This window comes from Rhinolophus sinicus, chromosome 1, assembly GCF_057876585.1.
Source record: "Rhinolophus sinicus isolate RSI-liver-muscle chromosome 1, RSI-T2T, whole genome shotgun sequence".
Lineage (NCBI taxonomy): Eukaryota > Metazoa > Chordata > Mammalia > Chiroptera > Rhinolophidae > Rhinolophus > Rhinolophus sinicus.
The window spans coordinates 27,096,530-27,111,521 of record NC_142501.1 but is presented as its reverse complement, the minus strand read 5'-3'; the positions used below and the strand labels follow the sequence as shown (position 1 = coordinate 27,111,521).

General features: G+C 34.4%; 1 protein-coding gene and 1 pseudogene across 4 annotated transcripts in view; one reads left to right on the top strand and one right to left on the bottom strand.

Moving 5' to 3' along the window:
• LOC109435566 (ubiquitin-conjugating enzyme E2 S-like) overlaps window positions 1-14,992 on the bottom strand; it is a 62,958-nt pseudogene that overhangs the window by 39,790 nt on the left and 8,176 nt on the right. The window lies entirely within an intron of this gene.
• Window positions 1-14,992, top strand: part of LOC109435528 (ovostatin homolog 2-like) — a 39,526-nt gene that overhangs the window by 20,590 nt on the left and 3,944 nt on the right. For all 3 annotated transcript variants that reach the window (XM_074326044.2, XM_074326045.2, XM_074326046.2), the window contains 13 exons: window positions 1,975-2,071; window positions 2,499-2,727; window positions 3,105-3,234; window positions 4,758-4,876; window positions 5,607-5,658; window positions 6,471-6,554; window positions 7,267-7,443; window positions 8,220-8,301; window positions 8,914-9,070; window positions 11,264-11,338; window positions 12,198-12,363; window positions 13,551-13,762; window positions 14,740-14,949. In XM_074326044.2, the coding sequence (XP_074182145.2) occupies window positions 1,975-2,071; window positions 2,499-2,727; window positions 3,105-3,234; window positions 4,758-4,876; window positions 5,607-5,658; window positions 6,471-6,554; window positions 7,267-7,443; window positions 8,220-8,301; window positions 8,914-9,070; window positions 11,264-11,338; window positions 12,198-12,363; window positions 13,551-13,762; window positions 14,740-14,949 (1,790 nt within the window). The remainder of the gene's footprint in view (window positions 1-1,974; window positions 2,072-2,498; window positions 2,728-3,104; window positions 3,235-4,757; window positions 4,877-5,606; window positions 5,659-6,470; window positions 6,555-7,266; window positions 7,444-8,219; window positions 8,302-8,913; window positions 9,071-11,263; window positions 11,339-12,197; window positions 12,364-13,550; window positions 13,763-14,739; window positions 14,950-14,992) is intronic.

The following is a 14,992-nucleotide window of genomic DNA, read 5'->3' as shown; positions in this document are numbered from 1 at the left end:
CCAGATCTGAAAATACTTGAATAACATTCCTCAAATCCCTCTGGCCTGCCGTTGAGATTAATCCAGTAATTGAAGTGGGTCTGATCCTGTACATGGGTATCAGAAACTCCACTTGAGAAAAATGAAAGCTTTGGCAACTTTATACAAGGGTAGATTCTATGAGTTAAAGAGGCCTTCTGAAGTCCAGAAGTTGAAACTACTTTGAAGTTTCAACCCGGTCAAGAGGTTGAAGCTATCTACTTTTCTGCTACTAAATTAAACCATATTTACTGAGCTTTATCAGAAACATCTAAACTTTTTTAGTATTTTTGACTAAAATGTGCTGAAATAAAGTGTACTGAAACTCAAAGTCTTTCCTTTTAATATCTTCTTTCTTCAGTTATTCATTTATTGATTCACTCAACAAACATTTATTGATGCCAGGAATTTAGTTACATACTGTAAATACAATGGCGTAATCTCTGCTTTCCTGGAATGTTTAGTCTAACAGGGAAGCCTCACAGTAAAACAGGTAATTCCTAAAACCTGGGAAGACTGTATTAAATCGAAATAAGATCAACAGGAGAGACCTAAATTTCTCAAGGGCCTATTATGTCCTCCTGGAGGAAGCAACATTTATATTTATACTAAGACCTGAAAGGTGAATGATAATACACCACAAAAAAGAATTAGAAGGGCACTGCAAGCAGAGAGGAAAGTATTATGAAAAATAAAGAAACTAAAAGCACTTCAGAATGGCAGAAAACATGGGGCAAGGGCAAGAGTAAAGACAGCTAAAGCAAAAGGGATAAACACACAGATCACGAAGAGCTTGTAGGGCATTTAAAGAATTTGGAATTCATTTTAATACAATAATACACTATTGACAAGTTTTAAGCAGACAATTTAATATGTGTTTTCAAAAAATGTCTCTGGCTGTTCTGTAGAAAAATGGTTTGGGACTTGGGCTAGTAATTGAGTTGAGAGACTGTGGTGCTTGAACTACTATAAAAAGACTGTTTTCAAGCTGCTTTCATTTGGTTGGTTATGATAGGAAATCCAGGATGAGGGGGGAAGGGTCAAGGACAATTCTTTAATTTCTGATTTGGGTAAATGGATAGATTTTGGTACCTTTCATAGAGATGGCACATACTGGAGAGAAGCAGGGGAGGACATAATGAGTTTACTTTTGGAACAGTTTCATTTGAAATGCCTGTAAAACATCAAAAAAGACACGTGCACAAGCATGTTGCATGTGCAACATGGAGCTCAGAAGAGAGGTCCAGGTGGGAGACACAGATTAGGGGACCTCAGCATAAGTATTGTAATGAAGCCTGTGTGAGGATATCAGTAGGAGACAGTGCACAGTAAGAACAAGAGAACCTAAAACAGAGCTCTTAGGAGCAAGTCAAGGATGAGGAGATTACATGCTCAAATGAGAATAGCAAAACAAGAGTGACAAAAGAGAGAAGAAAACTAGAAGGATGTGATGTTAATGGAAGTTTACAATAGTGACGGTTTGAGAAAGACACAGTGATTATAAGAATGTCAAATATAGCCTAGAGGCCAAGCAAACAAAAAAAAGTGTTCTTCATAATTAGCAATATTATTGTCATTAGAAGCTTTAGTGAAAGTAATTGTTATCATAGAAGAATTGGCAGGCACCAGACTGCTTTCTGGCAGAAACCAGGATTTCAGATGAGACACACGATTCACTGAATAGACCTCACTTTCTCAAAATTTGGCTGTGGTGGAACAATGTAGTCTGACTGTTTGTTTGTTGTTGCTTCCAATAATGGGAGAGATTTGAGCCCCGAAATGCTGATGCCTAGGTTGCTATGTACATTTATAGGTAATGAGCCCCAGCAGCAAATCCCAATACTGCTTCACACTAAGTATGTGCGTTAAAGATGTAGATTATAGGTGTGTGTCATTGAAACATGTATTTTTATTCTCTCTAAATAAAGCATTTCTCTTTTCTTTTACCTGGTGAAGTCACGAAGGACAACTCTGACTCTGTAGAATGGGCTAAAATGGAAACAGTAAGAGCAAACTTTCCAGAGACATGGATATGGGACCTCGTCAGAGTCAAGTGAGCTTTTAAATTTTTTCTCCTGTGTGTCTACATTTCTGTTTTCTTACTATTATTATTTATTGAATTTTATTTCTGGGTATATAAAGCAATACCGTATTTGTAAAATATGTACCATTCATTTATGTGTCCTAACCATGTATTTTATTTTTCTCTCCAGCCTTGTTTCTCATTTATTAATTTCATGCAGATAGATATAAGATGCCTCAATTAAAAAAAAATAATGTGGTTTTTCAAGAAGTGTGATTGTTTTAAGATTAATTTCATAGAAATACAGCTCTCAAAGCTTTTATCTGATGCCTGTCCAAACACTGTAATTCATTTTTAACCTTCAATTATTAATTTTTTGCTTGTTCTAGACTAAATTTAGTTTCTTAATTTACACACATACACAAAAATGCATTTCACTAATAATCTAGCCTTGTAGTTCCTCAGGTTCAGCAAATCTTTCATTCCTCATTCCTGACACTCTAACTCAATGGGAGACAAATGGCTTCTGTGTGAATGGAGATGCTGGATTTGGCATTTCGTCAACAATTGCTCTGGAAGTCTCCCAATCTTTCTTTGTTGAAATGACCTTGCCATTTTCAGTTGTTCGAAATGAACAATCTGATGTGATTGTCAGTGTTTTCAGCTACCTGAATACATGTGCAGAGGTAAGTTGTTCCCTTTGCTCTGGAGACAAAAATCTAACAAAGACAAGAGTCCTTAATATTTTCGTTGAATATTGCCATATTTTTATTCTCGAATGCAAAATGGTACTATAAAGTTATACAACTTGTTTCCATATTCCTCAAGCAAAAGCAATTGCTGTAATTCACAGCAATGATTTAAATACTGCTTTGAGGATGTCATTTCATAATGATATGTGTTCTACCATATTTATCTTTTTGTGAAAGGAGTCATTTGGTATCTTTTATTTTTGCTAACTTAAAACAAAATAGATAAAGCAGAATTTTCTCAAGATATGAGGAGGAATAGTTAATAGCAAAGTATTTAGAGTGCTACTCTCATTACCATGACTCTTTTTTAGATTTCTGTTCAACTGGAATCATCTCAGAATTTTGAGGCAAATATCCAGACCCCTAAAAACAATGGCAGTGAGATTATTCAAGCTGGAGAGATGAAAACATATGTCTGGACTCTTACACCTAAGAAATTGGGTAATCAGCTGTACCTATGCCAATCTCTCATGGAAAACCAGCCCATTTTTATTGCTTCTCTTTATTTTCCTTAAATTCTCTATATAAACACAATTTTCTCCATCACACTTTTAATTCTCCTTTTAAAAAATTCTTCATTAAAAATCTTATATTTATAATCTAATTTCTGGTTGCTAATGCTTGTGTAGAGCAAAACCACCCTTCATTTCTATAAAAGCATAATGTGATCAAAAGACAATACAAATGTTAATTTGCATGACCTATCAAGTCTATATATTATCCCAAACGAAGGCCATATGTTAATTAATACTGACCAGTTCCTTCACTTCTCATTTGTTCCTTCACCTATCATCACGAACCTGTATCACCTATACAAAAATTGCTTCTCAAGCAAAATGATTGCCATGAGTTGCAGATTTACTAAATATATCATATATCATGAGACACCGAAAAACCTGACTACATGGATGGAGATCAAACACTGAGAAGAGTATTGTCTCAGTGCATGTATTACCTACAGTATAGAAAAACAAGTTTGAAGATATCTTGTTGAAAATGTAAGGGAAGGGAAAAGTTAAAAAGAGTCTAGTAAACAAAGAATGCTAGATGTTGTAGAGACATAATACACATTATAACTAATTTAAAAAATTAAGTGTCATTAAAATTTCCTCTATTTCATGTCCTATATTCATTGTATTATTTTAGCAACAAAGAATATTTTATCAGCTCATTTTAGTTTACCTGTGATGTTGATCTGCCAAAGATTAGTTTTCCTATTAGATTTTAAGTTTCTCAATTTTTCTAACTACACAAGGTCTTCAAAAATCTTACCCTGGGAATTGAGATAGAATACTGTACTAACTTGTATGGTTTTATGTCTTTAAGTGGAGGATGCAGTTCTAAGATTGGAGTATCAAGGGCTTCCTAAAAAACAAAACACACCAACAAAAAAAAATAAGGATAAGATATTGGTACATAGGCACAAGGTAATATTAAACCAAAATAATTATGTTTTTTAATCCTCTAATTTGTATAAGTAGGAAATTTATGTGAACTCTGAAGTCACAGGGAGTTAAAAACAATGGATTTCTTTCTAGCACTTGATTTAAATCCAGTGCTCTTTCCATTATGTCATATTTTATTATTTTTGTTTGTTTGATCTTGGAAAAAAAATTAAGAACTCTGGTTATCTAATGGTATCTCCCTATATTAGCATGTCTAACCTTTATAAACAGTTAATATCAAGGAAATACCTCAGTTGGCTTTGCAGAATTATTATTTTTCTTTAATTTCTTAAGTTCTAGTTAAGTAAATGAGTCACTTATTTACTATAAAGAATCTTAAAAGAAAGAAAATAGAACATACCAAATTGTGTCCAGTCAGCAGAAAGCAGGTTATTTTGGTCTAAGCATAAATATGATAGAATTCAATTCATCCAATCAAGATGTGATTCACAGACTCTCATTTCCCATTTCAGAAGAGGCCAATGGTCAATTTAACTTATGTTTGGGAATGTTTTCCAGGTAAAGTGAATATCACTGTAGTTGCTGAGTCCAAACAAAGTAGTGCTTGCCCAAATGGAACAATCGAGCAGCAAAATCTAAACTGGAAAGATACTGTGGTCAAAAGTTTGTTGGTAGAGGTATGTACACACAAAACTACCAAGTTCTTCCAGATAAGAAATAGACAGTATCTGATAGGTTAAATATTAAAAGACATTCTCCTTGAAGAGACTTAATTAATGTACCATAGTTACTTTTGGGACAAGACATGTCATTTTAAATGAATTAAAACAGCAATAAAATCCATCCTTTTCTAATTAGTACCTGGCCCAGGATAGTAAAAATCATCACTTGAAACAGGCTTGATGATTTTTTTTTTTTTTTTTTTTTTTTTGGTTTGCTCTAGATGTGTGAGGTTTCCTGAACACTTGTTCTCCTTCCCTTCCTTTTTTAACTGACTCAAATCTGAGACAGATCTACTAGTCCTACACTCTTATGTAGTTCTCATCATCCTCAAAAAGAATCAATGCTTGTCATTGAAAGTATTCTCACTTCGCCTTTTGGCCTGTTCCTACTGTGCAAAACACTTATTTGTCTACTGGAGATGCCAGACAGGATCAAGGCGCTCAGAGTGTCCCACAATGACATCAGTTATCTCTGCCTTAACTATGGGAAGACAGGGCCCAACATGGGTGTTGGTAATGTACAGTGGCTTCCAGATATAAACAGAAGGGACAATGAATGGATCTCCTCCCAGGGACAAACATGTCTAGCCATGTCTATGTAAGCTGATGTTTGATTACCTTTCCTTCATGGAAAGATGGTCCAGACTCATTATTTTGTGCTTGTTTTTTGTTTATTCTTTGACAGCCTGAAGGTATTGATAAAGAAATGACTCAAAGTTTCCTTATCTGTACAAAAGGTAAGAGGATCTTTTAGGTGGTCAAATTCGTCTTAAAGAAAATTTATCAACAGGATCACTTTATTTCTTCTCCTTTCACATTAGTCCACTTGCCATATTGAGTACCTCAGTGATTTCATTCTAAATACCTAATGGGGGATTATTTTATTTCATGCCCTGTCTTCATTGTATAATGTTAACAAACAAAAGGTATATTTATGACTTTTTTTTTTTCAGTTCACCTATAACATTGGCCTGCCTCAGCCTATTTTTCCCGTCCTGTATACTTTTGGCTCCTTTTGTCACATGATTGGCACAACATTAGACAGTGGGAAATCAGAATTATGCCCAGATAGCACATAATGTAACCTTTGCTTTCTTACTCTTGGAATGAAACAACCCATAGATAAATTATAGCCCCTCAATCATTGCCTCTGTTTTATGGTAATTATGAGTATTGTGTTATCTGGTTGATGATGATATGATTTTAATGCCTGATAGAATTCTCTAAACTTTACCTTTTGTATGTGCTGTTTTATATGTCATAGTCAGCAGGTTTTTTAAAAAAATATTTTTTTCATTCTTAAACAGTTTAGGCAATAAACTAATGGAGAATAGGAGTCATTATTTAACATAGAAATTTATATATCATTTTGTGAATGTATTCTTATTATAAGCTAAATCTAAACCTCTATTTCATCTCTTCTAAAAAGCAATTTATGAAATAAAAATAATGGAATATATTTCCTAATATGTTTGTCCCACAAAACTTGTGCTATTGTTTATAAAAGGAAGTCACTACATTATCTATTTTATTAACATTTTCTTCCCAGGTACCAAAGCCTTCACACAGGTAGTTTTAGATTTGCCACATGGTGTGGTAGAAGGATCAGCCAGGGCCTTTTTCACTGTTGTGGGTAAGTTGGTTAAATTGTGTGTTTCACAATGATTTGAAAATCTTGATTGAGGTGGTCTTTTAAAAGTTCCTTAAAATTAACAGGATGGAGAGATTTTTCTCATGCCATCAATTTAAGAGAATTATTATTGTTGAGGATTATCCTCTATGTTTGTTTGTATATGGGATCTGAAAAAATTACAGTACTATTTTCAAATCTGTTTCTGGGAAACACTTGTTCTGGTGCCTGGTAATTGGTGTTTAGAAAACAAAGTGTTCTATTATAGCTCATTAACCTGAAATATTAAATTCCCCTTTGGAGAATCAGAATAATCTTTGCTTATTAAAGATGCTAAGCATTTCCTCAGTTATAGGAGAAATCTGTTTTACAAAAGTCAAACTTCTATGTCTATCATTAATGTTAACACTTTTTAGGAAGGGATGGATCACAGTTTACAGTTCATAGAGTCAGTTTCTCAAAAAACAAACAAGCAAGAAACACACTATCTGGTAATGAGATTTGCAGAAATAATTTTCATACCAGAAGCCCCTTTAACTTCACACTTCATGTCTATCTCCTCTTTAGAATTACTTCATGAAAAATTGCCCTGTTTCCACCTTTTAGATTAAATTTTAAATATTTTGTACTTGCACTATGTCTCTTTTATCTATAGTTATTAATGCTGAAATGCCAACTTTAAGTAATATTAACTTCCTGCTTTTCCTATTTTTAGGGGATCTTCTAGGACTTGCAATGCAGAATCTGGAGAATCTTCTCCAAATGCCCTGTGGATGTGGAGAGCCGAATATTGCCCTTCTAGCGTCTGATACCTATGTCCTTGACTACCTGAAATCTACCAAACAATTGACAGAGGAAGTTAAATCTAAGGCTTTTCTTTTTTTATCTAATGGTGAGAATATTTAAGTAATTTCTGTTCATAGTAGATGAAATCAGTTGTTACTGATACCAAGATGTCAAAAAGCTGTTATTTATAAAATAGTCTCATGGGGAAAAAGTGGATCTGAACTGAGGTACTCTTGAGTCCAAGCTATGTTTTTGTGTTTTATTTTTGGTATTTTGGGGTTTTTTCAGATTTTAATACCTTTGTGGTCATTTAGTTTCACAATTTAGAACTGTAACCTTTCCAATAATAAGTCCAGTTTTTTAATGCCTAATATTTTGCCAAGCTACTTTGTTTGTTGTTGTTGCTATTCTAGTAGCTAGAAATGGTTTATTTATCAACTTCTATGTTTGTCTTTCAATTGTGTTCCATTGCAATGAAATGATTGGATTTGTATGTAGAAAAAAGATGTGTAAACTTTGTAAAATGTAATGTTAAAGAATAGTCCAGGGGTATGACTTTTTGGGGTTTTGTTTGTTTGTTTTTCAGAAAGATAACACTGAAGTAAAACAAACTTAATAAAAAGATATTAAACAATTAGTAAATGCTAATTATTGAGCCAGGCTTAGTCACATGTCATCTTGTATTTGTCATTAAAATCCTATAAGGTAGGAACTATTTTTCCTCACTATGGATAGAGAACTTGAGTTTCAGAAATTAAACTGAAATGATCATCCTAGTAATTTATGTCTGTCTAACACCTAAACACACGGCTTGCACTACACCATTCTTTTTCTAACTTTCTTAGATTAAAAAAAATAACCTCCTACAATGTTGTATTTTAGGTTATCAAAAGCAGTTGTCTTTCAAAAACCCTGATGGCTCATATAGTATGTTTTGGCAAAGGAATCAGAAAGGAAGCTTATGGTGAGACATGAAAATTTTATTTTAAATAATGTAGGAATGATCTGAGGAGGGCTTCTGTGAGAATGAGGGGAAGAGAGTTCAGTGGGGATTAAAAAGCAAAGTGGGTCTCAAAGTGAATTCACAGGGGTAAATCAGATAAAACTAAAATATTTTATTATTTCAATTCTAATACACTATACCTCGAGTCTCATGGCAAATTTAATGACACCCCATCTACCTCCACAGCTTGTTAATTCCACAGAAAATTCCACAGCATAGTCTGCACTTCTCAGAGTCCCATGTAGATTCAGGAGAGTAACACTAGAAGGCACCAAAGCATCTAATTACACTCACTCTCTTTCCACATGTGGATAATCTAATGAACTGTATATTAAGAATTTTGTATGCAAACACTCTGGAAATTACCTACTTTTGATTTCACATATTGCTGCTCAAAACATTTTACTGCCAAAGGAAAGGGCCACTATTAATAAAGACTCATTATAGTCAGCATTAGACAAATTATTAGTAGATGCATCGATCACCCAAAGGGAAAAATGGTGATGAACCTGTTGAGTAGCTGACATCATCTTTCTTATCTAACTTTTGTCTAACTGGTGATTTGCATTACAGGCTCAGTGCCCTTACTTTTAAGACATTAGAGGGAATGAAGAAATATATTTTCATTGATGAACAAGTTCAACAACAGACCTTGATCTGGCTTTCAAGCCAACAGGAAAGCAATGGCTGCTTCAAAAGTGATGGCAAGCTTTTCAACAATGCCTGGGAGGTAAGAGATGAACAGAAGTAGGCTTTCCTTCCTCCTTTGCCTATGTATAATCTTCCCTGCCTTTGGCCTAACTAATCTGGAACATGAATATTTTTCTTCTGAATATTACCCCTCCTGAGTCTGCTGCCGTCATAGGCCTGTGGTGTACTGGTCAACAGCATTATTCCTGCTGCTTGCATAATAAGCATAATCTAGCTACAACTCCTCATGAATCTATTGTTTGCCTTACTGTCTTTAGCCCTTCCACAGAATCCATCTCTTTCAGTAGATAAACTGGAAATAGGAGATAGGGAAGAGAAAATAAACCTAGAGAGGAAACATAAACCTGGAGCGCCAGACAATATGTTATAGAAAAGGGCCTTGAATAGATAATTAATTCCTATTCAAGGATAGCAAGAAAATTGGAGGAAGAGCATCTAGTAATCTATATTGTTTCAATGAAGCACTCTTCCAATACCCTCTCAAGTGAAAGCCTGAAGGCCTAGCTTGCCCTAGGTCAGAATGTGAGATGAACTTTGTCCTTGATAGTAATCACTCCTTCCCTTTTCCTGTCTATATTTAAGTAAATCACAAACACTCCCTTCCTTCTGATTTCCTTTCTTTGCAAATAGCTATCCACCTCCATCCCATCCTCTGTATCCTTTATCATTTCCCTCTAGAAACACAATCCCTGATCATACTTTAGCATGCCCTGATATCCTCTGAAATCTCCTGGACTTTTCCTGTTTCCTTCATAATCACCACTCTTATTCTTGGATTTTGGAATTAGGAGTAGAGACAGTGGAAATGTAATGGCTCTGTGCGATGTCAGAGGGATAGTGGATGGGGGGAGGGGGGTTCACACAGTGTGAGGGATATAAATGAAAAACGTCTAAGTATTGCTTTGTCTTGTGCACTTGAAACTAATAAAATTTAAAAAAACAACAACAGCTAATCCACTTCGAAATATGGGTGAATGACAACTCTGTATGGTATTTAATTTTAATGTGAATTGTTTTCAAATTGCTTTACTATTAATGTAGAGTGGGGAAAATGTCTTTAAATTATTCCAAGCCTATTTCTCACAACAGAGGATCTGATAAAGAAGAGTACTTGTTCCTATGTAGAAAACTCAGAATTTTTCATGTTCTCTTCCAAAATATCTCCACATCTTTCTTATTGAATTAATTACTGATTACTACTTCAGTTTGTCTGATCTTACCCAACCTTTTTTCCATAATTATATGAGTGTGTGTGTGTGTGTGTGTGTGTGTGTGTGCGCGCGCGAGAGAGAGAGAGAGAGAGAGAGAGAGAGAGAGAGAGAGAGAGAGAGAGAGAGAGAGAGAGAAGCAAGGGAAAAATAAAACCTTGCACTGAAGAGGAATAGTAATACAACTAACCATAATTTAAGTGTGCTTTGGGTCCCCACACCTATTTTAGTGTCTACCATCTATAGTGATACACCTTGAAAACTGAGCTCCTCAGAAATATTTGTTTCTGAAGAAGAGAACAGTCACCTTTTGCTTAAATAGGTAAAACAAAAGGTTTATACTAGATCAATGGATCCCAAGTGCCATCTGAATGTTATTTGTGTCAGTACACTAGAGCACCCATTAAAATCCATTTCCCTGTATCTCATTCCTGATTTCTTGAATCAGAATCTCTTGTGTGGATACTGCTTGATTTCATGTTTAAGTTTCGTAAGGGATTTTTATGCAGTGTCAGTTTGCAAACCACATAACTTATAAATGTTTTTCTAAGTTTACACTGCAAGAATCTATGAGACCTGACTATTGTTACCTCCTAGGATACTTTGCCAGAGATGTTCAGGAAGTTCCCCAGGAACTTTCTGTTCTGTCAGAAATTCTTTGTATACTTTTCCAAGTTAATACCAAATAAAATAAAATATGACTCTTCCTATGAATTGCTTGGAATTCATGCTAATACCAGAGTACATAAAAATAATTATATATGTCATTTAGTATACTTGAGATTAATTGTACATTTTATTTCATTATTACATTGGATCGTGATGGAACCTTGCTCAGATAGTATGGTTATTAACCATTTAATTTAAAAATTATACATTTTCAGGGGTTTTATGAATAATGGTAGTTGTTCCAGTGTTTCTTTTATACCTAGTTTCACTTCAGAAGAGTAGCTGTTCTTTTGTGGTCTACGACTCTGTATGACTCATTGTTCCTTTGTGTTTAGGTTGGAGATGAAGAGGACATTTTACTCACTGCTTATGTTGTTGGAGCGTTCCTTGAAGCTGGGCTCAATTTCACTGTAAGGATTCCCATCATCTTTTAGTTTCAGTCAGTAAATGCGTATCAAATAGACCATGAATTCAGAGCAATTTGAAATTCTCAGACTGGATGAAACATCAAAAGAACGTTTCATTCATTACCTCTCTTTAACTTGTTACTCAAACTTTTTTTGCATTCATAGAAACCTTTGATGAACACTATTGGGTTTTTCCCTAGGGAGAATATATGTATGCACATACACACAAGTTTTTCATACCATTTCAGGTATTTACAGATCTCCTGAATTTCAGCCATGAAATTCAGATTAAGAACTCGTGCTTTAAGTATAATCATAACCCAGTATTCTGTTTGTCTAACCAATTCAGTGTGTAAACATTTCAACCCAAGTGTTGTTCATCTTGGCTGCCTCCCAATCCAAAGGTCAAATTATCTGATTGCAAAATCTATTCCTGAAAGAAGATACTAGGAACTTTCAGGGTCATTAGTATATCTCAAAAACCATCTTTAGAAATACAAGCTTCTATCTGAGGCATTAGAGTAAAATATCGTAGCTCTAAAATAAATTTATATTCTTTGCCACATAGAAGAAATTTATATTATTAACTAGAATATGACTGATCAGATATAGAGACTGCCATGTACATACTACCTAACTTTTATTTCTCATATACCAGTAATCCATTAAAATTAATTTTAATGATATTTATAAAGTATAACACATATGTATATAAGAACAGGTTTGTATATATGAACATATACTTCAAGGATTTGTTATATATTATATACAGTATAAAGAATGATTAGTTTAAATATTCAGCAAACTTATAAAGTATTCAGATATTATTTTAGAATACTATATTATTATTCTTCATGACTAGTTTCCTGCTCTACGAAATGGGCTCTTCTGCCTAGAGGAAGCATTGGAAAATGGTGTCACCAATGGCTATAATCATGCAATGCTAGCTTATGCTTTTTCATTAGCTGGAAAACAGGACAAAGTGGAATTCTTACTCCAGATCCTGGATAAAGATGCTACAAAAATAAGTAAGTATTATTATTCACTTTTGCTAATGGAGATGAGCTGGAGAAGGAAGTGATGAAAATTACTTAACAATCATATAGGAACCCTGTTTTCACTAGCATGATTCTATATTTCTTATGGCATTTCTGAGTGGCATTTTATCATTTTTTACTTTATTTATTTGTTTGTTTGTTTGTTTGTTTGTTTTTCAATTACAGTTAACATTCAGTATTATTTTATATTAATTTCGAATGTACAGCATAGTGGTTTTACATTTACATAATTTACGAAGGTATCACCCTGATAAGTCTAGTACCCACCTGGCACCAAACAGAGTTATTACCATATTATTGACTATATTCCCTATGCTGTACTTTACATCCCCATGACTCTTTCATAACTACCAATTTGTACTTCTTATTCCCTTCAACTTTTTCACTCAGCCCCCCCAAACCTCCTCCCATCTGGCAACCATCAGTGTCTGTGAGTCTATTTCTGTTTCGTTTGTTCATCTATTTTGAGTGGTCCTTTATCTTTAAAGAACATTATATATTTTCTGTTTCCTGCTTTCTCTTTTCTGCTAGTGTCTTCTTAAATGAGTGAAATAAAGGAAATCAAGCATAGTGACCATGCCATAGATGATAAAAACTGCTTGTGAAACTTAATCACACCATTCTTGACCTTAGAAGTTGCTATTTAAAACTGTTAGTTTCTTAAGGCTACCATAACAAAATACCATAGACTGGGTGGCTTAAGCAACAGAAATTTAGTTTTTTCACAGTTCTGGAGGTAGCATTCCAAGATCAAGGTGTCAGCAGGTGTGGTTTCTTCTGAGACCTCTGTCCTTGATTTGTAGATAACCATCTTCCCCCTCCACATTCATGTTGTTTTGTTCTGCTTTATTTTCTGTGTTATGCATTCCTGGTGTCCCTTTCATGTGTCCAAATTTCCTTTTTTGATAAGAACACCAGTCAGATTGGATTAGGGCCCACCTTAACTGCCTCATTTTAACTTAATCTCCTTTTTAAAGGCCCTGTCTCCAAATACAGTCATATTCTGAGGTTCTGGGAAGTAGGGCTTCAATGTACGAATTTTGAGGGGAGGAATTCAGCCCATAACAGAGGCCAAGAATGGAATCTGTGTCATTCTTATGTGTAACCAGTTCTCTTTCTAGGTAGAGGCTGTGTGAAAATTTTTTTCTTTTTCTCAGATAACATGATATATTGGGAAAGCTCAAAGAAACCCAAGACAGAAGCATCCCCATTCTTTATTCCTGGGGCACTTTCTGCTAAGACTGAGAAGACTTGCTATGTGCTGTTGGCTGTTGTTTCCCAGAAAACTCCTGACCTCACTTATGCTAGTAAGATTGTGCAGTGGCTTGCCCAACAAATGAATTCCCATGGAGGCTTCTCTTCCACCCAGGTGATTGGTATGGGTCTGATATCCATAAATAACAATATGTTTAATGCAAAAGACACTACTCTACAATAATTTAGACAGCAAACGTAATCATAGAAAATACCTTCTGAGATGAAGAATGGTTGCTGTTATAAATTTTATTACGTTTAGTTAACAATTATCTATTGGGGCAGTTCTTGTATATCAGGCACTCTACTACGGTAGGAATTCTCTATATACAAATGAATAAAATGAAGCCCCTTTTCAAGGAATTTATGCCTGATTTATATCTCCATTTAAATAGTAAAAATAGAATGTAAGTCTAGAAGTGATTGTTGTCACAAGCACTAGAGTGTTGATGATTATACTATGGGCAAACTACAAATCAACCAAGGAGAAATTTTCTCTCTATTTCTATGGTCTGCACATTGGCAAAAGGAAATGGAATGAATGAATAAGAGAAGAAATGAGTATGAACAACAATGATGTATGTTTTAACAGGAAAAAAAATTTTAATGCAAAGAAATGCAGTTTTATTCTCATGGGGAAAAAAATCTTCATTTCCTTCTTTACTTTCTTTTTTTTAGTCTTAGTTTCTGAGTAAAACCATATGTTGGTAAATCTCCTAACATCCTTTCCAGATTCTGACTCTCCATCTTTGAAGACAGTTGGGCATAAGCATTACCCAAGCAGGCTAATTATATAACAATTTTAATTTTTCAGGAAAGATTTGGCACTATTTTCAACAAAAGATTGTACTTTATGTAATCCTTTAGAAAACTAACATTTGATTAAGATTTGTAGAAGAAAATTAATTTTAAATAACAACAACTAGCACAAGCAAATATATTTTCCTGTTCTTTAAGATAACGCTTCTTGGTGTTCTTCTATTGACCTGTCCTAGGAATATTTCTATGAATAGATTTAAAGTTCATGGTCAAATTATGACTAATACTGCAGCATAACACAGTTTGGATTGTTGCTTATACTGTTCTGTACAGGGCACTGCTGTCTGTCTTCTTGCCATAACCCACTACATGAAGTTAACCTTCTCTAATGGTGAAAACAATGTCACCTTTAGCAGTGAAGAATCCAGTGAGATTTTCCAGGTTAACAGTGACAACCGCTTACTGGTCCAACGTTCAGAACTAACAAAAGCAGGTGGACAATACACAGTAGACGTGGAAGGACAAGGCTGTGTATTTATCCAGGTAATAGAAATCTACCTGAGAGGGAGATAAATGTTTGCTAATA